Source organism: Natrix helvetica, assembly GCF_964273705.1.
Source record: "Natrix helvetica genome assembly, chromosome: 3".
NCBI lineage: Eukaryota > Metazoa > Chordata > Lepidosauria > Squamata > Natricidae > Natrix > Natrix helvetica.
In genome coordinates, this window is record NC_138549.1 from 83,436,688 (window position 1) to 83,463,577 (window position 26,890).

At 37.4% G+C, this 26,890-nt stretch overlaps 1 protein-coding gene across 8 annotated transcripts; it reads right to left on the reverse strand.

Annotated features, from left to right (window-relative positions):
• On the reverse strand, window positions 1-26,058 carry SLC35A3 (solute carrier family 35 member A3). Of its 8 annotated transcripts, none has more exons than XM_081946613.1 (8): window positions 25,984-26,058; window positions 11,549-11,753; window positions 10,373-10,527; window positions 10,163-10,285; window positions 8,704-8,872; window positions 5,234-5,352; window positions 3,281-3,414; window positions 1-1,843 (listed from the first exon to the last, which is right to left on the reverse strand). In XM_081946613.1, the coding sequence occupies exons 2-8, from the start codon at window positions 11,733-11,735 to the stop codon at window positions 1,753-1,755; spliced, it is 978 nt and encodes a 325-aa protein (XP_081802739.1). In that variant the 5' UTR covers window positions 11,736-11,753; window positions 25,984-26,058; the 3' UTR covers window positions 1-1,752. The 8 variants fall into 8 exon arrangements, 7 of the variants coding, with proteins under 7 accessions (XP_081802739.1, XP_081802736.1, XP_081802738.1 ...); XM_081946610.1 differs by lacking the exon at window positions 25,984-26,058 and adding an exon at window positions 25,400-25,946; XM_081946612.1 differs by lacking the exon at window positions 25,984-26,058 and adding an exon at window positions 25,186-25,946.
• Window positions 26,059-26,890: the final 832 nt, after the last annotated feature.

Below are 26,890 nucleotides of genomic sequence, written 5' to 3' on the forward strand. Positions count from 1 at the left end.
TGCAGGATAGACGTTATTTTATTGTGATATATTTTATAAGCATTTAGGACAGACTGGCCTACAATGTGTTAAAAATAAAGAGTTCCACCTCACAATGCAGCTCAGCTGTTCCACAAGTCTGCATGGAGGATCACAAAGTGCCAGTATGACTTCCACAAATTACAATCATAATTTCTCAGCAGCAATTTCCATGAGGATTTCAATGATGTACTATCATTATTCAAGCAAATGTACACAAACTGCTTTCACAGAGCCTATTGCTGTCTTATGTTCTCTGAACATATTTAAATATTTCAACATTCCAAAATAGTCTGGATATCATCTCTACTGGTGTGACTACAGCCCTTTGTGTTCATAAAGATTTGCCACACTGCCAACGAAGCTCTTCTGCATCAAAAGCAATCACCTGGACCCAAGCTTAGAAGTAATTTCAAGTTTTATATTCAACGAAGAGCAGAGAGGGCTTTATGGCCATTTCCGCTGACACACCTGAACAATTCATGCCTAATATTTATTGCACAGTAACATTCTTCATTTCTTGGTTAATACAATTAGCGTGTATTCTAACAATGGAATTTCAAGACTGGACAGAGCCACTTTAGTTAAATAAGTTTTCCAGATTTTTTTAAAGCTCTATATTATAGTACATTATATACACATGAATATACTATTGTGGCTCCAAATGGAACTATAATACTTGAGTTATATGGCTACTTTTAAAAATACATTTTAAAAATATTTTCAAATTAAGATAGTAAGCAATGAAATGTACTGTCCATAAATTGTAAGAATGATCTTATCAAGTAAAGAAATTGTTCTCTGAACAAATAGACACATATTCATTATTGGTTAGGGCAATTTACAATGACATTCATCTAATGTAGAACAAGTATCAGATACTGTCGTTATGCTGCTTCTAAGTGGTGAGGCTCTCATTTTAGAATGGTGCAGCAATATAGTTTGTGGCATTCATACACACAAAGCTTCCAAATGAAAATACTAAATTCTTCCTCTTGGAGAATTCACCATGAATTATAAGACATTTACATCAGCACATTTTACAACATCAATTTCAGTGAAATAATTATTTTCTATATAAAATATTATAAATCTACAAACAATGATTCAGTGATACTTCATTGGTTTTGAACAGGAATACTTATCAGAAGCATCATCATCAAACCTTCTTCCCAAAACAAAACATATCTTCCCACCAGATATTAAATTTGATTCCATAACTTTCCAGCCAGCCTGGTGAATTTATTATTTGGCAGATTATAGAATCCAAACTCCAATACACCCAGAGGACATAGGACAAAATTTCATATCTCTGATTTGAAACGTGTGTGTGTGTGTGTGTGTGTGTGTGTGTGTGTGAGTGTGTACAGATCTGCATTCATATAAAATTAGAAAAGATGAAATAACTTTCAAAAACAGGTATGATTTAACAGATGCTGTCATGTGCTGTTGCAAGAAGAATGCATAGGACATTTCTGCAGCTGTCGAAAATAGTAAATCATTCTGATTTAACCTCAGAGTTCAAGTTGGAAGCATTTCTAGTTCCAGGTGCTAGAAGCAATCCATTCAAGTTTTGCTCTGGGTTTCCCTTCTTTTACAGAAGTTTTGCAAATTTAACTATTAAACATCATTCTTCTGACACAGTATAAACTCTTTCAGTGCCTGATAATCCAACAGTATTTAGAAGTTCTTTTTCCCCAATATTGGCAAAATATTGTTACATGGAAAAGTCTGTTATGCTTTAATAGGATTTCCTGTTGGCTTTGGATCATAACTATATAAGAAAGTAGCAACTATTACCAGAACAGCTCCAAGAAAAAACACACTAAAGATAAAAAAGAGAGAGAATAAATGTTTAGAATATATATTTTGTACATTTGTAAAATAGGTATTTTATATAATGACTTACATAATGACTCTGGATGACATACACAATAAAAATGTATAAACAGATAAAATCAATTAAAAATACAACTGAAATGAAAAGATCACAATACTCTATCATCATGTAACCATCTAGCATACTCAGCTTGGAATGGGACATTAAGGCACGGATCTTGGCCACGCCTCCTTTGCCCCCAGCCACCCGCTTTAGCCCATTTACAGCCAACTTTCCTCCTCCGCTGGCGCTCCCCCAGCCATTCTCCACAGCCAATGGGTCCTTGGCCCTCCGCCCTGGCCCTTTGTCCCTGCCCATTCGCCCAGACACCATTTGACCCAGGCCTCTGGTTGCCAGGACAAATAGCCCCCAGCCAATTGGGTGGCAGACAGAAGCAACGGTATTGTGGGGCAGCATACAATTGGTGATGGACCAATCGCAGAGGCTAGGGAGGGAGTGTACAATGCAAGTTCTTTTTTTAAAAAAAACAAACAGGCGAGAGTGTTGGGGTGACCCAGAAGGGTGGGAAGGGCGTCTCTAGGGGCTTCACAAAGACGGTTTGCCTCACAATTCAGTCAGCTCCAACAAAAGGGGAGAGGGGGAGCAAGGCCAACACAGCTTCTGGCATTATGGGCGGTGTGGTGGGGGGACAACGCGCAAATGGAAGTGGCATGTGGTGGAGGGGAAACAACTACATGTTAGGCGTTACACCAGAGCGGCAATGGTGGGGTGTGCTGAACTGTCATTAAGTGATTGGTCATAAGTTGAAAACTATAGACTTATATGTATAATGGGAGGAAAACATTTTATTTTTCCGTTTCAATGCAAATATACCTAGATCTTTTACTTACTTACTTACTTATTCTGTTTCAGGCAGTGAAAGAAATATATTAACCATAACACTAACAGAATCAAAATATCCAAGTTAATTTATATTCAGTCACGCTTACTTAAAAAAGCTGCCTTATTCTGAAACAACTGATTTAGGCCAATATTTTGTAGACAAAAATGGGCAACCCACACACTGCATTTTTCTTTCAAGACAATTTCCAGGTAACCATCTTGCCCTCATGTTATACCATCAAAATCTGGCCGCAAAATGCAGCTACTAAAATTTGTGGATGAAAGTAGAAATAAAAACATGCATATTAAACCTCCTTCCTTATATACAGTTATTTGTGTAATTCCACCCCATGGAGATCAACTGGTTTTATGTTTGAGTTGATGTGTGCAATACTGCACCACAAAATATATTTATTCTATTATTGTGCAAAATATTTAGTTTATAAGCTCACCAAAACATTTAAATTCAGTTTAAATTATACTTTATTTATACTTGTTCAAGGCATTTGTTTTAAAGACAAAATTAAAAATACAACTTACCTTGTAGGGACAAAATCTTGAAGCCAGAAATATGAAATTAATGTTGACAATATAATAGATAATGATGTTGCAAATCCTTTTAAAATATTGTCTGCATATTTTATAACAGCTGCTATAACAAGGCCGCCAAGCGCCTGACAAAACATTGAAAACATAATAATCACTTTATTAATCTTAATGGTTAATCAGATATTGGGCATATTTAGCAAAGAAATCCTGAAGGAAAAGTTATTACTTTATTTTTGTTACATTATTATACGAATAGTGCCATACATTATTTGTCTGTCTGCCTTAATCCTGAAAGCCATGATTTTTATAAGTACTTTATTGCAGCTAGTCCTCACTTAAAGATGCTAACTGAGATTGGGATCTCCATCACTCAGTAAAGCAGTTACTAATTGGGGAAATCACTGCAACTGTGTTCTCCAGTTGGGACAAAATTACCTTTTGTTTGCTTCATAACACTGTCTCATCCTTTGCAATGCTAGGGTGTGATTACTGTCTTGTACACACTGACAGCACAACAATAATGCCATAATTGGAGGGTGGGAGCTGAGAGTGTGCTATGCAAACAACTTACTCTCTTGAAATCGTTTTATCTCCAATCTCTCTGCTCTGCAGGTGGGGGGTGTTGCCTTCCACACCCCCAGGCAGAGAGATTGAAGAGAGATTTCAAAAAAGCTGTTTTCTCTTTTACACATCAGAAGCAATGCAAAAAAGATTCTTAAATACAATCGTAAATGGGCCACAAGCTTATTATTTTAGCACTGTCATAACTTTGAATGGTTGCTGAACAAATAGTAAGTGCGGACTACCTAAAATGTTTAATCTGAAAAAGAATTTCCTAATTTCAGTATTTTTAATTAATTTAAATATATAATTGATTCTGGGTGATTTATGCTAAGAACATTTTACTAAAATAATATATAATAATAAAATGTATAGTATTGTATCATAAAATAAAATTCAATTTTACAAGTTTTAAAGTCTCCATCAGATTTAGTTCTTATACACTTTTCTGCTTTTGGTTCAAAGTTATTTCCATATTGTGCATTTTATTATTTCTTAATTAACATCAAAAGTGTTAAACTGTTCTTATTATTAAGTCTTACCCTCTAATTAAATGAGGCAAAGTTAACCATTTCCTATCAATTCTATTTCTGATTATCGAGAAACAGAAGTTCATTTTTCAAATAACTGGTATTCATAATTAGTGGTGAGGGACAGGAGACTTACCTTGAAAGAATTTGTAATAAAACAATTCAATAAAAATTAATGTGCCTGATTAACTGGGACATTTTTTAATTCTTTCCACGCCAGCGGAACTTGTCTTTTAAGATAAGCTTCCAAAAACTGAACAGAACATGTTCAATGTTGGTATGGTGGGAGAAACTAGCCACAAAAAAAAAAGACTAGGTTTGAAAATGGAGGAAAACATTTCAGAAAAAAAATATATCTCAGGTATTTTAGGAGAGGCAGTTGGACAATTACTCAGAATGCTGTTGACAGCTCCATTCTAAACCCTGACTCTGGTCACATGACTTAGAATGGAACATGTGCAGCCTGCTTTATGCTTCCCAATGCATATATTCATACATGGAGACAATCACAAGGATAAGACAATACAGTACACAACAGATTACTTCATTATACTAAGTAAACAGACAGATCCTATGGCCAGTGCTGGTGAAGGGGCTGTAGAGTATTCCAGAAGTCAGACTCTGCATGGTCCCTTAATTAAGACTTCCTGTACCTCATCACGTGACCTAGGAATTGTGGTTAAGGGATTGAAAAAAATCCCAAAGCCATGTCAGCATGCTTTCCCTTGCCTTGTTAAATAGAACAATTTTTTTAAAAAGTATTAGTTGAACAAATTTGTGTAACTCACAATGGTAATTTCAATATTGGCATAACACAAGCCCAATTGATAAAATGTAATATTGGATGTATTACCTGCAAAACTACAACTATCCAAGTAAGCTTGTTATAACCTTGAAAAAATCCATTCTTTGATACAAGTTCTCCATCATAAATGTATACGCCCATCAATCCAAATATACTACCAAAAAATCCTGAAAGTCAAGACAAATATTGAGCCATGGTAAGTTGGACAGAAAAGAAATTCCGAATGCTCTTTTATGTTACCTAATAACAATTTGGATTATGTACTTTAATAAGCCAGATACAAGCGGAAACCTCTCCTATTATCTCTAAATATTAGTTATTATTTTGTGCTGTACATAAGAAAATATCAAAGAATGGTGATGACATCCTAATTTTTGATCCTAAAAGCTGTTTCAACACAGAACCTCATAAATACTATTTGCCTTCTATAATGAGTCCGTTGAAGGTCTCTGTAACACATGTAAAGGACCTAAACAGCTTCTATCAAACATGTGTGAGAAAGAAATATGCTTACCGTAGGTTTTGAATACTTATTCAGACATGTCAATGATTATCTGCTGGATTTATAATCTGTTTTTTTTAAGTATTATTAAGTATACATTAAGTATTTTCCATCTTAATGCAATAGTTTATATTTTAAATAGTTATCTTAATTACTTTGGAAGCAGTTTTACGTACAGCTTATCACAGCAAAAATGTACATAAATCACTATTAATTGCAGTTGCGTCTGTTAACCACTGTGGGGCAAAAAAGGGCTGCTTATAATTTTTAAATGCTACTGTAGAGTAGTAATATTAACCTGGTCATTTTTAAGGTTTACTGGAGAACTCTGATTTTGCATCTACATGAATTCTATAGAAACCAAGTTAACCTATCCCAAATGTGTTAGGCTTTCTTTCTGGAAGTTCTATTAGCCCATCTTATTATTACAGGTAGTCCTCAGTTAATGACCACTTGTCCTGCGACCATTGAAGTTACAACCAGTCCTTGAAAATCAGCTGTCCCAGGACCCCTGAAGTCATGTGATCGACTTGCACTTCCACTGGTTGCACTGTGCTGCAGTCACTTTGATTGTGATTTGCAACCTTCCCTGCCACACCTCAAGCAAAATCAACAAGGAACCCAATGAAGGAGGTCACAAATCGTTCAGGTAATCTCTCCCACCCTTACACCTTCCTCCAGCCCCTTTAACAATTGTGCTTTACCTTTCCCACCACTCACATAACTTTATGCACTCTCCCCAAAACCTTGCTTTCATTATGTTTCCCTGCCACTAGTGCACCTTGCACACTCCTCCAGCGGGCAGCAGCCGCTGCAAGCTCAGCTGCACTTGAGCCATGACTTCATCATCATGCACCCTTCCTGAGCCTTGCTGTGCTGGCACTACACCTCCACCACCACCCACGGACCATCCCTGAGCCTCATTGAGCTCATACCATGCCTCATCAGTGCACCCCCTTGTTCTCTTTTCTATCCAGCAGCAGCCTATTTGTGAGCCACCTGAGACTTGCAACTTCCTGCCGGCTTCCCCACTGACTTTGGTTGCTGAAAGCCGGCAGGAAATTGTAAGAAGAGGCTTACTTAATGACAATAAGGATTGATGTGGTCACATTTTAGGACCACATCACTTAGCGATGGGAATTTTGATCCCAACTGCTGTAGTAACTTGTGGACTACCTGTATAATATATCAAAAACATGAGGACTGCCTATATATATTGTAAACAATAGAGGTAGCCCTCAACTTATGATCGTTTAATGATAGTTTAAAGCTACAATAGCTTCAGAAAAAGTGACATGCAATTGAGGTTACATTTGGGAAATTGGTAACTGGCTGACATTTATACTCAACTATAGCTCTATCCTCTAATCCCCCTGGCAATTTTAAATTTTAGGGTATTTTAATGTTTTTTAACTCTATTATTATTATTATTTTATGAATTGTAATAATTGATGTTGTGAGTTTTTTATACCTCCTCCGTGCAACATGTGATATGTATTTTTTTTATTGTACGCCGCCCCGAGTCCCTTCGAGGAGAGGGAGCGGCTTATAAGTCTAATAAAATAAATAAATAAATAAATAAATAATGGTTGCAGTACCTTGCAGTCACTTCTGAGCAGGCTTCTGACATGCAAAGTTAATTGGGGAACCTGGATTTGCTTAATAAATGTGTGTATGGTTCACCTAATGATCACGGTTTATCTATCATAGTAAAATTGGTAGTATAATTAGGTTTGGTCACGTGATGACTCACTTAATGACATCACTTAGCAACCAGAATTCCAGTCCCACTTGTGTTCATCAATCAAGGAATCCCTGCACTACTTTTCTGTGTTTTTTAAATTGCATCTGTTATTACATTTTATTGTTGCTGTTTGTAGTGTGATCCATATTAGAACTTTGAATTATGTATTAAAATAGCACTACAGTGTATATTTTAAAAGACAGGCAATTAGAAGATTTAATAAAAATGGATAGAGTTAATTTAAGACTTTCAACCACAATTTAAAGACATTCAATTGCAATTTTAAATTCACTTTACAACTTACGAGGAGCTATGAGAGGTACCTTTTTAAATAAGCATTCTTTGGTTCATAGTACTTTTTATATAGGCATATAGTATGTAAAATGCAGGCGCGATTATAGTACTTATTTATGCCTTTTCTTTTTAAAAACAGCAGTCTATATTCCTAAATCCACCTACAGAGAGAAAATATTCATTTGTTTTCATCTTTAGTTAAAAATAGTGCTATGATTTTTTTCTATCCTAGACTTCTATTCAAACAGAAAAAAAGTCTTTAAATTAAAGCATTCTTAAATAAACATTTGTAGATATACATATTTCCATTTTTTTGGTTCTTAAAAATTAGGGTGCTGCTAAGGTGGGCAGATGACAAAACATGCATCATGACACAAAAACTGACTTACATACTTGCATCAGATGACAGGACACAAGTACGTAAGAGTGGATTATGCATCATGACATCACCACATGCATGTAATTTTGATGTGATCTTGGTTTGTTCAGATGCCTGTGATAATGGCTATAGAAAGATGGCAACATTTAGTTTAATTTAATTGGTTCTCATATAACACATAAACTACAACTGTTTGAAGTGAGACATACAATACTTTTTCTCTGATAGCAAAAACCCCACCATAGCAAATTCATAAAAATATAATCAAAGTGTCAAAAGAAAGTTGTCATATAGCAAGAATGAGACACCTTTTTAAAAAACAAATTGCATTATTTGCATCACGGTAATAATTGCACTATAATTTGGATGCTAGCCATTGCCTTTATCATCCATTAAATATTAGCAGAAACCAAACAGAAACTGATTCATATAATACATATTTGTAACAAGATATAAGTAATAAAGTTCCTTTTACAAATGTTAATAGCAAACAGAGCTTAGCCTTATAACCATTTCTCTAAACTTAACAGAAGGAAGCACTCTTAATTATAGTTGGATGCACACCTGAATCTCTCTTTTAGATTTTTTTTAAGACTTACCAAGCTGAATGTTTCTAATCCATACTGATTGTTTTGTTTCTTTCAAAATTTTTTCAAAATATACTCCAGCAAATCCACTAGAAAAGCAGGCTATAAGTACTGCTACCAAGCCCACAAGCTGTGATCCTGCTGAAAGTTCTTTAGCTGTTGTCTGCAAATCTGATGGCCACTAAAAGAAATAAAGTAATATATTAAAATATATTTAAATTACCGAATAAAATTAACAAGAAAGAAGTCACCACATACTGAAAGAAACTGTACTGACAAAACAAATCCGTTGAGTTTTGAATATAAAACCAAGCTGAAGCTATTACTCTTCTTAGGTCGATTCTAAATAATATGCAATAGAATTTTAAGAACTACCAATTAGAACTGCTTTCTAATCTTGGCTAGAGGTTACAATAATTTTTTATGTCATTCACAGCCTTACTAAACAAATATTGTATTACTAGATCTAAGATAACACTAGGTATAGAGGAGGTAATTCTCTTCACACTTCAAGCAAAGGTGAAACATTAACAAACAAACTTAATATGTAAAGTCCTACAGCTTGGGGAGAAAAAACGTAAAGGCGTAAGAACAGGATTGGAAAAACTGGTTTGGCAGTAGTATATGTGAACAAGATCCGGGTGTTCAAGTTGAACATGAGCCAATAACATGACCCAACTGCTAAAAAGCAAATGCTATTTAGGGGTTTACTAACGTAAGATTATGGAAAACAACTATCTCATTCTACATTTACAATACTACCTTCGATTCTGCACATCGCAATCACAAAGAACAATGACAAACTAGAGTGACTTCAGAAGAAGCCTACCATATACAGGTAGCTGACTTATGACCACAATTGAGCCCCAATACGTTGCTAAGTGAGACATTTGTTAAGTGAATTTTGCAACCTTTCTTGCCACATTTGTTAAGTGAATCACCGTAGTTGTTAAGTTTGTAACATGGCTATTAAGTGAATCTGTCTTCCCCATTGACTTTGCTCATCAGAAGGTTGCAAAAGGGGGTCCCATGACTCCGAGACGCTACAATCATCATAAATATGAGTCAGATGCCAAGTGTCAGAATTTTGATCATGTGATCATTGGGATGCTACAATGGTTGTAAGTATGAAAAGTGGTCATGGGTCACTTTTTTCAGTGTCATTGTAACTTCAAACAGTCACTAAGCAAACTGTTGTAAGTTGAGGACTGAATGGAGAGATCAGAAACCTACTAGCTATAAGTTAAGCCTGCACAAGAAATACATCACAAGGAAGATGGGATTATCAGTCTTCAGATAAACTAACTTTGTGAAAATACCTATTTTTCATTATAGCTAGTATGCTAGAGGGCCCCCAAATCCTATTTAAATGCAGTGTAAGAATTATGTGGCATCAACCAAGTTTCTATTACCAAAGCGAATTAAGATTTTCCCTGCCAGCATTAAGACATATATTCATAACAGGATTTACCTGTACAAATGCAACACCAGCCATCAGAATCACTAATGAAAGCCATTGATATACACCTAATTTCTTATTGAGCATTGACACGGAAAATAATGCAGTTGTGAGGATTTTCAGTTGATATGTGACCTAAAAAGATAAAAGAAAAATAATAATAAAATAGCCCATGATTTGATTTCTGAGTTTTAACAATAAGACACTATCAAAATGAAGTACCTGGTAAGTGGCTGCATCTAGATTTGATAAAGCAACGTAGAGCAGGTTATTCTGTAGAGTGTAAATCCCGGAAGGAATAGCAAGTTTAAGTGTCTCCATTGGTTTATTAAGAATTTCATCATGTAACACTCTGTTCAGAGTTCGCAAGCTGCACTCTATGCAAAGAGAAAATGCAATACATATTGTTGGTTAGAAGGAAGCCTATTCATTTTAACTTTGTAGCTAAACATTTTAATGCTTTTGTGTGGAACATGCGATTTCTAAGGGCTGGCATATTTTAAACTTGTGAAGGACCTAGATTCCCCTCCATCTTGTCACAATTTTTATTTCCTTAAATAATGAACATGAGCAGACACAGCTAGACCAAAATGTAGTAAATGGACTTGTGTTCCTATGGCTAAGTTGTATTTTCACGGTATAACCTACAGAGTATACAGGTAATGCTCAACTTACAACTACAACTGGAACCGGAATTTTGGTCATAACTCATTAGGGTCTTAAGTCGAGTCACCACATCACCAGACCTGATTTTACAACCGTTTTTACTGCAGTCGTATGTTGAGTCACTGTAATTGTTGAGTGATGCATTTTAAGTGCAAATCCTATTTCCACAATGGAGGTTTTTTTTTAAACCAGAATCTGTCAGAAATTATGATCATGTGACTGTGGGACACTCAACAGGTTATAAATACAAGTTAGTTGACAGGTTCCTGAGTAGCAATGATATCATTGCAGGGTGTGTGTGTGTGTGTGATGTTGCAGCAGTCACAAGTGCTTCACAGGCCATAAAGCTCTCTTTCTGGGCCTATTGTTAATGCACACTTTTCAAATCTCTTATTAATTCAAACTGTCATTAAGCAAATGGTTGTAAATCAGGGATTATCTGTAGTATGAATTCCCAGAAAACATTACTATATCATTCAAGGCACTGATGAATCAAATTTGAATTCCCTTCCTGGCAATTACTCTCCATAACCCCATGTACCCCTTCTGTAAATATTTTCAAGTTTAGCTAACTTAAGTTTATGTTAGCTATCTAAACCTTTTACAATTTCCAGGTCCTCTTTTTATACTTCTTTAATAAATATACTTATTTGGCCAGTGCATTTGATTTACTCCTGGGAAGGTGTCTTATTAACTCCTTATAATATATAAAGATAATGCTGAGATACTTACTGCTGTCTTTGTAAACCAACAAAATGCAAGCTGTAATTTTCAAAAGTTCAGCAATGACCACTGCAGTTGAAGACAAATAGCGAGGTCCTTCTTCTTTCAGTGTCCTAGAATATCGCATAGTCAACACCAAACTAGTTGTCTGAAAGACTAATATGCTCAAAGAAAGGTATTTTAAGTTGGTAGACATAGCTTGACAATCCCCTTCCTGAAAAAGAAAGAAGAGCGAGAGAATTGTAGAGATTACTTTGTCACGTGATATGTTCCCTGTAGAGAGCAGGGCCACATTAGGAAGGACAATAAGGCAATGGGGCATTTTCACTATTTTATTAATGTATTTGATTTACATTATTTTAATTACATTCTTCTTTATATTTAATAAGAATCAGGTCTGGAATGTCTTGAATGCTGAGTAGGTTTCCTTTAATATCAACCAGTTGAAGATTTCTTGGTAGATCTGTAGAATCAAGTGCTTTAAGAAACCAACTTCTAAAGGGAAGTTCCTTGTCTAACAAAACTGATAGCTAATCTAGACTACTGCTATAATACATATAATTCTCAATATAACTTTTAGCTGAACCCACAATTTGTAATTTCTCAAAGGTAAAATGGAGCTTTGCCTTTTTTGAAAATTTAGTCAAAATATGAATATTGCTCTCTCCTGTGTTGCTCATAAGAAAAATACTGTGAGTGGACCGACATTTTGTACAACGAAGAAAAACCTTGAGAACAAAATCTGTCACAAGTTGAGATGATGTCACAGACTGAAATCAAAGTGCTGCTGTTATTTTAGAATAGAAAATTCTGCATTCCTTTGTGTGTGTGTTATTTTATGTGTGTGTGTGTGTGTGCACGCGGGTGGGGGGGCGGTTACTGAGATATTCAGGATGGAATGGTTTGAGTTATGCTGTTCTTTACAGGTTAATTTATTATTGGGTGTTCCCCTTTCCCTTAAATTTAAGATAATTGAAATATGTGCTAGTCTACTCCTAAGTGGCAGTTTTCTTAAGGCAGACCCCATGGCTACATCAAATGTCAGACTACTTTTCTTTGTTTGCAGTTCAATTTTTTAGTACACATTTACTATCTTGTTAAAAAGTTCCAGAATATTTAAAGTCTTTACGTTTTTGTGATGTTTCTGTTGGCTGTAATAAAAGAATTGCCTGTCTGTGGCTTTTTGCATGATTTGGGATTAACTCACAGCACAGTACTAAAACATGTTCCATGTTGAAGTTAGGGCTGAATTATATTATATACATAACGTTTATTTATTTGTTTATTGGTGAGGATAACTTATTAAAACATGACAAATTGTTGCAGTGGGAAAAGGCGTCTGTTACTAGTTTCCTTGAGGAATTGCTCTTTCTGTAATTTAGCCCTAAACACAGCCAACTTTACAGTATTGCAAACTGTAATTGTTGTTGTAATGAAATGATCAAAATACCATTCTGCCCCTAAGACTGCCTCACAAATTAGGAGAGCCACACAATAAAATTTTCTAAAAGTTGCTATTAAAATACTTCATTCAAAACAATTGACAGACACTTGAAAATTTACTCAGATAATAAGTCCTAAGTTCTTAATTGTTTTTTCATCATTCTGTCAAAACTTCCTCCTCAGAAACCTTTTGACAACAATATTTGGATTCATGTGCCATGTTAAATGGTTTAACTGTGGTGTATGAAACTGTATTGAAACCTAAACCAAATAAGTACCCTATCACTAAATATGCTGAACATTTGCTTTCTGGGTGTTAATTATTAGTTATCTTTCTGAATAGATCTATGCAATTTCTGAGTAAGTGCATATTGCTGATTTATGATTTTTTAAGAAAAGTGAGGGGGATAATTCATACTTTTGGGGAGATTATCCATAAATTAATCTCCTCTATTCATAAAGATTCTTCTATACAATATAGAAGGCAGCTCTTGCATATCATTTTAAGAATTGTAGTTTTAAAGTTACTGTGGCTTTTTCCAACATGTGCTTCATTTCTAATATAATTAAAGAGCTGTTGCTTATGTCACAGGGGTAGAAATAGCAGCAACTGTTTGAAGAGAATGCCAACTCTACCCATATTGCTTGCTCCTAAACTTCAAGGCCTCAAATATACTACCGTATTTGATTTTTGCCAGAGCGAAGTCCTGCCACTCCTAAAGGAAAATGAAAACAGCTTGCTCTGAAGGAGTTAGGTCAGGGGTGGGATTGAAAAATGTTAGCAACCGGTTCTCTGCCCGGTTGCTGGGTGGGCAGGGCCATGGTGGGCATGGCCTATTCGACCTCCTGCACCATGGCCGGGGGGGGGGGGTGTTTTCTCCCTCCCCAGGCTCCAGAGGCTTTCCTTGAGCCTCCGGAAGGGTGAAAGCGGCCTCCCATGGGCTCTGGAGGCGGAAATGGGCCGTTTTTCACCCACCCAGAGCCTCCATGCAGGCCCTGCATTTACCTGACATCCAAAATGGGCCACATGGAGACTCCTGGGAGGGGTGGGGAGGGGTGGATGGGGCGGGGCCAGCCGGTCCTTGCAACAACCAGTTCAGTGAACTGGATGCAAAATTAATATCTGGTTCATCCAAACCGGTACAAACCAGCTGAATTTCATCCCTAAGTTAGGGTAGTATTAGTCCTCTCAGTACTATTTGGCCAAGAAAATAAATCAAAACCTATAATGCTTACGTAAGTTATCTCTCTCTCTGACCTGTTAAGGTGGAAAAGCAAACAAGAAAAAAAAAGTCTGGTAACAAAGTGCAGGTTTAACAAAGAAGCCGGAAAAAGGAAAAATTCACCCTTTGAAGAATTTATCAGCAAAATCATCTGCGCTCTCTGGACATTTGTTTACTCTTGCTAAATATATCTGGTGGCTTCTAAATAGCAAAAATCTAAACTAACCGGTTTCACTTCAGGAAGGGAGAAACAAATTTTTGAAGGTGGCTCTGGTGCTGCGGGAAACTATTGAATGTTAAGATTTTTATTTATTTATGCATGTATTAAACAAATTTGTATAACCACTCATCTATCAAGAAGATAGATATGTTTGTTTCGCCCATCCTTTGTTGCCACCAGAATGAATATTTTGATTTCCAGTTCAGATCAGGCTCCAAGAACTAAGATCCAAATGGAAACTCCATATATGCAAAGCCAAAGGCAGTTAGTCACACAGGCTCAGAAAAATATACATTTGAATAAATAGGAACACCGACATGGTAAAACAAGTAACATCCTTTCCTGTATGCCTCCTTTATTCCAACAGACATTTTCCTGAGCCACTGTGTGGGCTCTATAAAAGCTGTGGCTTCTTTAAAAAGCAATCAACAGAGAATGCCAATGCAGATCTTAAAACACAATGCCCATGTTTAGTTCTATATACAGTAGAACCTCTAGTCAGGAACGCTTCTGACCATGACCAAATCGGGTTCCGGCCAAAAAAATTCACTCCCCCCCCCGGCCGATTTCTCTTTCCACGCCATTTTTTGGGTAAGCGCCAAATTTCCAAAGTTAGGTTCGGGTCACAACCAAATCGGTTTGCGACCAAAGTTATGGAACGAATTATGGTTGTGACCAGAAGTTCTACTGTACTGGATATCTCAGATGCTGATAGACTACTTTTCAAGTCTAAGCCAGTGAAATCCCACACCCTTCCATCTTGTCCCAAATTGCTGAATGACACTGGAAGAGTCTATTACATTTAACTCCAAGTAAGCAGATTCAGCAGGACTGCTGTCTATATTCAACAATAACTAAGCCAAAAGTTTGTTGATCAGTCGAAATTATGGATGGGGACTACATTTCCCCTGAAAGAGAAACCTCACAGTGCTTCCTGACCTCTATCTCTTTATGGATTTCCAGGTTAGTGAAAGAGGCAAGGAGGATGCTTGCTCCATCACGTTAATGCATCAATTGCAACTCTTCTCGAACCAGCGAGAGTTGTATGGTTACAGGGCAACAGCTACAGTGAGCTCCATGAAAGGCAAATTTTAAAATTCTGTATTCAGGCTGCTAATGGATGCATGCTATTAGGACCAAACTGTGCCCATATTGATAGACCTGAAGGCAGCCAAGGTTTTTTCTGAAACACAATTTAAGATGTTCTGATTTTTAAAATCCAAAATCACTATGGCCTAAAAGAAAATCATCGAAAAAGGACAGAAGACATTCTCTTAAAGATATAAGCACTTTCCAAACACCATTTATTAGACATACGAGAAAGGGTCCTTTCTTTTGCTTGCCCCAAGCTATGAAATAATTTCCTTAGGAATTTTAATAAGGTATTTCCCCCCCCCCCCCCCCGTTTTCAGAAAACGAAAACAAGATTTTCTTCTTTAGGTGTTTCAGTCTCAGGGGGACTAAAGACATTAAGAGTGACTCTGTTTTTATCAGATGTTAATTGTTTGTTCTATTATTATTGTAGCTTTAAACAATTTTACTGGGGCAGAAAGGTAATAAATAAGCCTAAACAAAAGCCAAGTTGTTTTAAAACAATTCACAAAGGATACTTTGACTCCCTAAAAGACTCTTACTTGTCTTGAATCAAGAGTCAAACAATTCAATTTTAAATGTGTTTGGCAAAGGAAATATTGAATAGATGGATATCTCAATGATTTAAAAAAATAGGTCTCATTGTAGTTGTAACATTTTGAAAATCAGTATTTGGATTGGGCAGATGGAGAGCTATATTATAAATTGTTATCAGTTGAGGGAAGGATACAACTATATAGCTTTCCATTGTATCTGGGACTAAAGTCATACAGTTTCTGTACCCAGGAATAATTAGAATCTACTATCATCTTATACTTTGAGATGAGAGGATTTCTATTTCTTTATTTTCTTTACTCTTTTTTAGAGATGGACAATTTCAGAGTGGTAAAAACATGCATAGACACAGCCTAGATTAAATGTCATCTGAAAAAGTAGAATTATGAGGTAAACTGTTCATCCGAATAAAACTAAACAAAAATGGAACAGGCACCATTCTACTGGAAATCTGTTTGGATGTGCATATTTTAAATTAATAAAGTACTAAAAGGAATACCAAGCTTATTTTTAGGATTAAGAACATGGTAAAATACAGGAATTATAAAAAATATCTTCTAAGACGTTGTAAATTTGGGGCATTAGGCAAGCAGAACATGTTTTGACAACTTTGTCATTATCTCCATTGGGGTTCCCCCCCCCATGTGTATTCAGGTAATGTATAAATACATACACACTACTGTATATCTATATTGTTAGAATCCTTCTGTATAATGTTCATATGTCCAGAACATTTTAGTTTAATTTGAAGATTAGTAAAAACACTAAAATATAAGCCAATAAAAATTAAATATTTAAGTTAATTATTCAAGTGTTATGTAGTATTGACTCTTAACATAATCAACCTATCTACTTTAACAACACTCTGAATGGTTGTTTACCCTGGATACAAGTTTTACCATTTTTGGAGATATCAAATAACTATTTTCTGTTCATTAAAATAAACTTTAAGAAGTCTATCCACAATTTCTAAACCAAACACTTTTACATAGATTTCGTTTCTGAACTTGAATCTATGTACTGGTAATTACTGTATATTCAGAGCAACACAACTGATCCTACAAAAAGTAGACACATAGTAAACAAATTCAATATAATGGTAATTTACAACGATCAAAATATTCACGCTTTCATGCTGTTTTTCTTGTCTGACTTTACCACACGTGGGCTATCAACTCTATCCGAATGTACATAAGACATAATTTGTAAAAAATTATTGAATAACCAGTGCTAAGATTTTGAACACACCTACTTCCTCTTCAAATGCAGAGTTTTTAAAACTGATATTTCTAAAAGTAACATATAACACAGCACTGAGATCTACTAATCAATGAAAAAGGCAAGGAATTGCCTGACAAATTTCAAACTCTTTTGGCATACTAAACAGCACATCTCTGGATCCTAACCATTTTACATTTTACCAATATCCAGTGTAACTATCAACATTTTCTTAATATTGTTTTCCTAGTAAATAATACAAACTACTAGAAAATGTTATTAAAATGCATACAGAAATACCAACTTCCAGAACAAACTTCTCTTTCTGAATTTCCATGATTCTCGAACAGAAATGAGAGCAGTATTCATTCAGTCTTCAGGTTAAGGTACATAAAGTATATCAACCGGCTGCTACTGCTGTACAAGTTCAAAACAAAATAAAAACCTCAAAATTTGGGTAGTCACAACTTGCCAAATCCATTTTTTTAATGCTGATTCTTCAGTAAACATCAAACTTGAAGTTGAGGGGGAATGTTCATTTTTCAGTAGTAGTAGTAGTTCCACAGTTAAATAACTCCAAATGCAGTTTTTACATAGCTGGTATGGACAAAACGTAACATACAAAGAAAACATTCTTCCAGTGCAGTATAGTCTCTAGTATTGTACTAAAGCCAAATGGCGTATCAGCACTTACGCAACAATAATCTACATTTTCTACGGGAACAATAAATAACCCATTATGCTACTTCATACAATGATAATAGGGTTTGGAATGTTTCCTCTAGCTTAGCAACCTAAGATTGATAACAGCATGAGATCTCATTTCACAAAGCACTTAATATTAAATATTAAATACAGAACCAGTGTCATTTCAGTAGCCTCCAGTATTATTGGAGTTTTGGTCATCTAGCATAAATGAATGTTGCTCTACTTCTCCTCTCCTTCCCTGTGCTTTAATGTCTCTAAGGACTTTCAAATATAAATACTTTGCAACAAATATAATATTTGACATTGTTTCAGAAACATATTAAACATATTTTGCTCTGAACTCCCTATGAGTCAGGCTCCAAAAAACATGCAGAGAAACCTCTAAGCAGTTTTCTTTATTATTCCTCACCCACAGACAGAATCTTGCCAGACTAAAGCAGACTACTTGCATCATTAAAGATATATATTAAGAACTTCTAGGAAGGAGCTCTCTTGATCATTTTCATCCCAATCAAAGTATCTAAACTGTGCTCTCTCTTGCTCCTATAGAATGCAGCCCCTCCCTCCTGGGAATCTAAATTACATTCCACCTCACTTTGGGAACAAGTGCAGTAGGAATAAAAATAATCCTTTGTGAAAAAATGAAGGTTAACCTGACTATAAATGTATGTGATTGTGCTATAAATAGTTTGAAGGATTCATCAGCAGAATTAATATAAATTATAAATAATCCCCCAAATTTCACTTTGTTGGGATGATTACATACTGCTGCTTCCTTGGTTATTGTGCTTGTCCCAAAGAAGATGCATGAGTTATAAGATAGTACCTCCATGAGCATGAGAAGATAAATTGCCTTAGCACATACAGGTAGTCCTTGACTTATAACAGTTCATTTAGTGACCGTTCAGTTATGATGGCACTGAAAAAAGTGACTTATGACCATTTTTCAGTTACAACCTTTGCAGCATCCCCATGATTATGTGTCCATAATTCAGATACTGGGCAACTGGTTCATACTTATGACTGTTGCTGTGTCCCATGCGATCCCCCTTTGCGATCTTTTGACAAGCAATGTCAATGAGGAAGCCAGATTCACTTAACTGAGTTACTAACTTATCAACTGCAGTGATTCACTTAACAACTGTGGCAAAAAAAGATTGTAAAATGGGGCAAAACCCAATTAATAACAAAAAAATTAGGCTTAATTATGGTCGTAGGTCAAGGACTACCTGTAATGCCCAGAATCATAATTTATTTCATAGAGATAGTCACATCCCAAAATGGTGTACAATGTCACACTGGGATTGTGTTTCAATGTTCCTTTAGTTCCATTTATTCAAATTCCCCTGTTGCAATATTTTGAATGATATTTTCTACTTCCAGGACTTCCTAGAGAAATATAATGCAAACGCTACTAAAAGTGTAGGAAAGCAGGCGATGAAATATAAATATAGTTACTGGATTCTTCTAGCTCTGTTGCAGATTGACAGATTGTAACTGACAAATTAAATTTGAGGTTCTTCTTAAAATACTCCCATAATTCGATAAGAGGTTCAATTCTACTTGCTTGCCACAACTTAGATTTTATTAAATCAGTATTTGGTAAACAGGAATAATCTTACTGTCCTTTGAGGCCAGTGGAGGTTTGCTTCTTTCTATTTGGCAAGAACAAATATATTAATAACAAGCATAAAAAAAAAATCTTGCCCTGGGAATTCTCCTAGAGTATATTTCTTTGCTACTTCCTGGTCAGTACCTTCCTGGTTTTATCTAAGTTCAGAAGCAAAACAGAATTACATCTAGATTCTAGTGAATACTATCAGGATTACCAGACCTACACACAAGACAAGGTCCTCAACCTACTAACACAATTAGGACCAGAATTTTTCATTGCTAAGCAATGCGGTTGTAAAATGTGACATCATGTGACTGCACTATTGCCCTATTGCCATTGGTTACTGAATTTGGTTGTTAGCTGAGGACACACCCCAATCCAAGCTATTCTAGGTTTGGTCCCAGTATGTAAGACAAGGCATTGCCTCCAACTACCCTCATTGCCTATTTCCCACCATTTCTGCCTTTTAGGTCAACTTGCACCATCTCTTGCGAGGCAGTAAGTACTCTATTTTTTGGAGTTTAAGATGCGCCTCCCGCCCCAAAAAAGAGGGTGAAAATCTGGGTGCGTCTTTATATACTGAATACAGCATTTTTGGCCTCCTGAAGCCCTGCCCCTGTGCATCCTGTTTTTCGCAAAAATGGATGTGCAGAGGGTTTGGGAGGCCGCAAAGTGCTCCTGGGGGCTGGGAAGGGCAAAAACGAGCAAAAATCAGGCTGTTTTTTGACTGTTTTTGCCCCACCCAGCCTTCAGGAGCATTCTACAAGCCTCCCAGAGCCTATGCATGTCCTGGTTTTTGCAAAGAAATGGGCCCGTTTTCACGAAAAACAGGCCGTTTTTTGCTCGTTTTTGTTCCTCCCAGTCCCCAGAAGCACTTTGCAGGCCTCTCAAACTCTCTGCATGCCCTGTTTTTCACAAAAATAAGACGTGCAGAGGGTTTGGGAGGCCTGCAGAGTGCAAAAACCTTTTTTTAAATTTACCTCTTCAAAATCTTGGTGCGTCTTATAGTCTGAAAATTATGGTAACAGCACAGCTCTGGGACAGGTAGTCCTCAATTTACGACCACAATTGAAACCAAAATGTATATGGCTGAGAAATTTGCTAAGGGAGTTTTGTACCATTTTACGACCTTTCTTGCTACATTTGATCAATGAATCACAAAGGTTCTTAAGTTAGTCAGACGGTTGTTAAGTGAATTTGGCTTCCCCGTTGGCTTTGCTTGTCAGAAGGTGTTTTGACCCAGCTCCCCAAACACAGCAAATCCTCTGTAGTTGAAGAAATGATTCCTTTATTAGGAGCGCCAGCAGCCCTGGCAAAAAGTTTCTCTCTTACAGCAGGCTAACAAGTCTGTCCAGCAGGCAGATGAATAGTTATCTACCACATCTATTCATTTCCACCTCCTGCCTTTTATCCGTAGAGCTAGGCTGGGGCTTCGCTAGCAATGGTGGCTCTTCCATCCCAAGGTTCAACACACAGTTTTCCACTGCTCTCCTCTGCCTTCTGCACATCCGTGTGTCAGGCACTGGACCCAGCTGTTCCTCCTCTTCCTCATCAGCCATCTCCAGACCTGGGGGCTGTTGACTCTCCATCTGAGGGCTGACGGACAGCTCAGGTTCCGCCTCTCTCTCTCTCTTTCTCTCTCTGAGCTCTCTTCCCCCTCGGAGCTCTCAGGTTGCCTTGATGCTGACCCTGACTCCCACGCCTCCTCCTGATCTGATTCGGCTGCTGGAGGGACCGGCGGCCAACAGGCCACAACAGGTCACAAAAGGGGATCACATGACCCCAGGACACTGCAACCGTTATAAATATGAGCCAGTTGCCAAGCGTCTGAATTTTGACCACATGGCCATGGGGATGCCGCAATGGTCGTAAGTGTGAAAAACGATCATAAGTCACTTTTTTCAGTGCCGTTGTAACTTTGAACGGCCACTAAATGAACTGTTGTAAGTTGAGAACTACCTGTACTGTGTCTCAGGGGCTTCTTGGCGCACCACAGCTCCTGGGCTTCAAGAAACCTTCATGCCTCAGCACAACACGAAGCCATAACCACCACAGCCGCCACAGCCCAGTCTATCAGGGTAGACCACAGAGGCTTCTTAGCACTCTGGGGCTTTGGGGCTACAAGAATCTGGGATGCTACATAGTGCAAGGCCCAGGCCAGCTGGGCCCAACCCAAACCCATAGCTGCCCAGGGAAACCTCGGCCACCCCAGTTTGATGAAGCATGTCCTGCCTGGCACAAGGCCATCTTCCCTAGGGAACCTCTATGTGCAATCTGGGGGAGAATGCCTCATAATACAGCATGCAGTTGCCTCGGAAGCACCAACTCGGGACACAACTCTATTTATTGATTTATTTGGTTAGTTTGTTAAACACGTAGAGATAACAGGTAAGTATAAACATGGACATGAGCACAATAAATAAGTACAAATAAACGGGGACAGTAGGACAGGGACGGTAGGCACGCTGGTGTGCTTATGCCCCTTACAGATCTCTTAGGAATGGTGTGAGGTCCACGGTAGACAGTTTAAGTTAAGACACTTAACTGTCTTCCTTAGCAACATAAATGTTGGGCTCAGTTATGATCATAAGCTGAGGACTACTTGTATTGTCAGCTGCCTTGGGCAATTTACAAACACAGATGAATGAAGAAAGCAAGCTCACCTTTCCTGTACTACTTGTTTCCAATACACTTTCGCTTGCTCCATTACATTTATATTATCTAAACTTACCTTTTCCACTTGATTTTTAGTAATACAATACAATAGTAGAGTTGGAAGGGACCTTGGAGGTCTTCTAGTCCAACCCCCTGCCTAGGCAGGAAACCCTATACCGTTTCAGACAAATGGCTATCCAACATCTTTTTAAAGACTTCCAGTGTTGGGGCATTCACAACTTCTGGAGGCAAGCTGTTCCACTGATTAATTGTTCTAACTGTCAGGAAATTTCTCCTCAGTTCTAAGTTGCTTCTCTCCTTGATTAGTTTCCACCCATTGCTTCCACCCGTTGCTTTTCTACGATGCCACACTTAATTGTCTGAGATTAGTAATGTCTAAAGAAACTATTTAAATAAGAACATATAGAAACCTATAATGCAGAGATAGAACATAATTCCAGAGAAATAAATGCTAGCTCTTTTAATCAGAAGCTCTTGTGCAGTTCTTTTGTCCTTATATTCTTCAACTACTCTTAGTGGCAAAGAAAAAATAGAAAAGTGGCAAAATATTAGATATTTGCAAATGGAAAATGACAGCATCTAGAACTTATCTAAATCAGATGTGGTGCAACTTGATTCATAGTTGTTACTTTAAAGATACAGGAAAAGTACATATAGTTTTCAAATACAGAAAACAGCAGACATATTGTCACTTCTATGCAGTTCCTAGTTCAATTTTTGATAACGCATCTAAATTCCAGGATATTAACCTACTGAATCACTTTCTGTTTATTCTGTCTGTCTGTTAACATTGTCCTTTGTTATTCTTTTACTTTTTTAAAAAAATATTCTTTGTATTAAAAAATAAGCTAAGAACAAATTCTACTACTGAAATACTTTCTTTAAATGGTTCCACAAGAACAGTGATATCTGAGTGTTTTATCTTTTAAAATATTTGTAGAAAAGACTGAAGCATTCCAATGAGGGTTACTTTACCAGTTAACCAGGTTCACCATAAAGAGTACTGATATTGTTAAAAGATTTTCCAGCTGAGGCATGTAAATTGTGATGAAATTATCTTCATAGTCTTTTATGATTGAAAGGATAGTGAAAAGGACAATATTAATGTTTTCAACTGACTTTAGATCCTTTAAATACAGTATATAAAGTATTCAGTTTTCTATTGGTGTCCTATAAAAGTAAGTTCCTGTTTTATTTATGTAATTATGCCACGTCAAGTTTCTTATCTGACAAGTTCACACTTTTCTCTCATATTTTTTCAGTGAGAGATAGGGAAAATTTCTATTTAAAAATGAAGTTTTTCCTGAATAATTTTTTAACAGTGAATGAACCGAAAAATATTTTAAATGAAAAAAATGATGTTGTAAGGCTAGTATGTCAAAAGTATAGTAAAAATAACATCAGAATACTTTTTAAAATAGTTGTTTATTTACTAGCGCTATTAATCAAAGGGAGCTATTCCATCTTTTTCAGTGAAATGGTTATTTTTCTAATAAGAGAAAAATGCAGATGATAGATAGAAAAGTGACAGAATTACAAATGCAATGTTATGTTGTATAAACTCCAAAGCTTTTAGAAGAACAATTATACAATGAATGACATGTCTATTAGCGTCCATCATAAGATGACTGTTATGGTTAACAGGATGATATATAATGGAAGGATAAAGGGATGAGAATACAGGAATTATGGAAATTCTGGGAAGCACTGAGTTTTGTATTACTAATTCTTAGATGATTAATAGTTAATAAGTATATACAAGATGTAGCATTTGATTTAGACCTTTCTTGTTCTCTATTAAAGTTGTTCCCGACTCTAGGGGGTGGTGTTCATCTCTGTTTCATCTCTGTTTCAAAGCCAAAGAGCCAGCGCTGTCTCCATGGTCATGTGGCCGGCATGATTAAACGCCAAAGGCGCGCGGAACGCTGTTACCTTCCCACCAAAGGTGGTTCCTATTTTTCTACTTGCATTTTTACATGCTTTCGTACTGCTAGGTTGGAAGAAACTGGGACAAGTAATGGGAGCTCACTCTGTTATGCGGTGCTAGGGATTCGAACCGCTGAATTGCCGACCTTTCTGATTGACAAACTCAGCATCTTAGACACTGAGCCACCGTGTTCTCTATTACAACAATATAAAAATGTTAGTGAAGTTTAAACAAATATAGCTGGGTATGTAGCACTTATTAATACATGTATGCTATGGTACTTTCCTGTCAGCAGAAAGTTTCCTAGCAGGTTACTGAGATAGGTGGCATATGAATTTAAAAAACAAATAATCAAATAAAAATAAACCTATAAGCTTGGTTCGAAATAGGAATTAATTCAAAGTACACACAGGAACTGTCAGCAGCCATATATTTTTAAATAGAAATATGTCTGTACAATATATTTGAATAAAAAGTGTTAACTTTTAAAGAATATTTGCCCTTTGTGTATATGCTTGATGCAATTTTCTGTATCAGTAGGACAATCTTTCTTTGCATTATTCTATGTCACTTGCTTCAAACTGATTATTAATAGCCTCTTACTTTGTGCTTTGAAAGTACCATAATGAATGATCAACATTCATTTATACAGGAAAGTTACAGGATTTTTTTATTTAATAACCTACCTTAACCTACCTTTTCATTTTTCTGTTCCTTTGTCAATACATTGAAAATCTTACCATTATATTCCCATTTTATTCCAAAGTAGTAGTCCATACTATAAAAACTTACCTACATTCAAGCAACATTAGCTTGTATGTAAGTAAGCAAATGACTGAATCTGTATGGCAGGAGTGGACACATGCATACATTTGGTCAAATAGTCCTTGTTTCGGGTATCATGTATCTATACTGCCTCATATATTTATCTACAATGATTTTTACCATGCCCACTGCACTGTAACTCACCTTTCGGAATAGTCGAGCATCCTGCTTCTTGTCCCCAAAGCTATTGTTCCTTAATCCCTTCGCTCCTGCCTGAGCCACTTCCTGCCATTAATATATGTTGCTCCCCCAGTTCTGCAAGTTTTCGCGTTTAATTTCTATAGTTAGAGATTTTCCTTTAAAAAAAACCCACTAATCTCCAATCTTTGTGAAGCTTCACGCCTCAAGGATTACGCACCATCCGCTCCTCTTAGCAAACCGAGGCAATAAGCACTCTGTGCATGCTCCGGGAACAGACGCTTTCATTCATTACTCGACCACAGTATCCATCGACAGCAACCCTCGGCTACCAAAAGCGAGTTCGAGAAGGGAGCAGCGCTCTCCTCGAATCAATGAACCCCATCCCAGTCCCAAAGGGAAAGGAGATCAAGCTGCCTTAACTTTGAAGGAACGGCACTCCGCATATCCTCAGGGACGCGTTCTCCGAAGGAGGTTTCAGCTGCAGATGTTATCAGCCTCGATATGAAGCAGCAGCTTTAAGGCGCTGACGAGGCGAGGGCGAGCGCTAGTGCAATCCTACCCTGCCATCTCTCCACTTTTGCCCGCCGTGGGGAGGGTTACCCTGCATCCCATCCCTCGCTACCCGCCTTCGGGTTCTGCCTTGCTTCAACCTAAGCTGCATCCACCCGACCACATCCTCCCAGCCGCCTCCTTCCTGTCCGCTCGCGCCTAGTAGTTCCCAGCTTGCGGACCTGCCCTCCCTGCTTAGCAATCCCCCTGTTTCCGTTTTAGCCCTCCCGGGTCTCTTCTCCCGACTCTCACCTGCCGCGCTGGGAGCCTGGCACGCTTCCCTTCCGGGTGCTTCTTTTTCCCCGGTGCCGCCCCGTCACTACTCCGGCTGCAGCCGCGGCTCCGCCCGCTCGGTTCCCAGGCCCGCGGCTTTTCCCCCCTCGCGTTGCCAGTCTCTTAGGAGGCGCTGGGAAAGACGCTCCGAGGCGGGAGAGGCAGCAGGGGGAGCGTCCTGGAAGAGTAGAGACCGACGGGGCTGGCAGAAAAGGGAACGGCAACATCCGAAAAGATTGGCTCTACGATTGATGCAATCTCTCTCTCTCTCTCTCTCTCTCTCTCTCTCTCTCTCTCTCTCTCTCTCTCTCTCTCTCCCTCTCCCCCCCCCCACTTCTCTTTCTCTCTGTCTCCATTTGCCAATTGTTAAAATACATTTCTTTCTGGGATCCCCTACTCACTCACTCACTCTCTCTCTCTCTCTCTCTCTCTCTCTCTCTCTCTCTCTCTCTCTCTCTGACTCACTCACTCACACACACACACACACATAAGTACACACTTTAAGATGCCCACTAACTGTCTCTTAAACCTGTTCCTGCAGGGCCATTGTTTAACTTACATGTGCATTTTACAGCTTTTCACAGAAGGGCGAATGAATTCATATAAAGAAAGAAGTCTTCATTATGCCCTGCTTTTGTTTTTGGTGCCTTAGGGAAAACGTGGGAGACAGACACACACACACACACACACAGATTTAGAGTGAGAGTTTGTGAATTGCAAATCTCTTATCTAAAACTATCTGTTGTCACTTAGTAGTTTATTACTACTAAGACAATATTATTAGTAGGTTGTCAACTTAACATGTTGTTTTTTCTTATTGTACATGTTCAGTTGGATTGCAGTTAGTGGCACAATCCTATAGGGATTATCCAGAAATAATTTTCTA

Excerpts from the sequence above, each read along its gene's own strand:
- SLC35A3 (XM_081946608.1), bottom strand. The coding sequence starts at position 17,627 with ATGGAAATTCAGAAAGAGAAGTTTGTTCTGGAAGTTGGTATTTCT. Across the intron at positions 10,528-11,548 it reads GTTGGTTTACAAAGACAGCA|AGTGCAGCTTGCGAACTCTG; the intron begins GTAAGTATCTCA and ends CTCTTTGCATAG. Across the intron at positions 5,353-8,703 it reads GATTAGAAACATTCAGCTTG|GATTTTTTGGTAGTATATTT; the intron begins GTAAGTCTTAAA and ends CTTGACTTTCAG.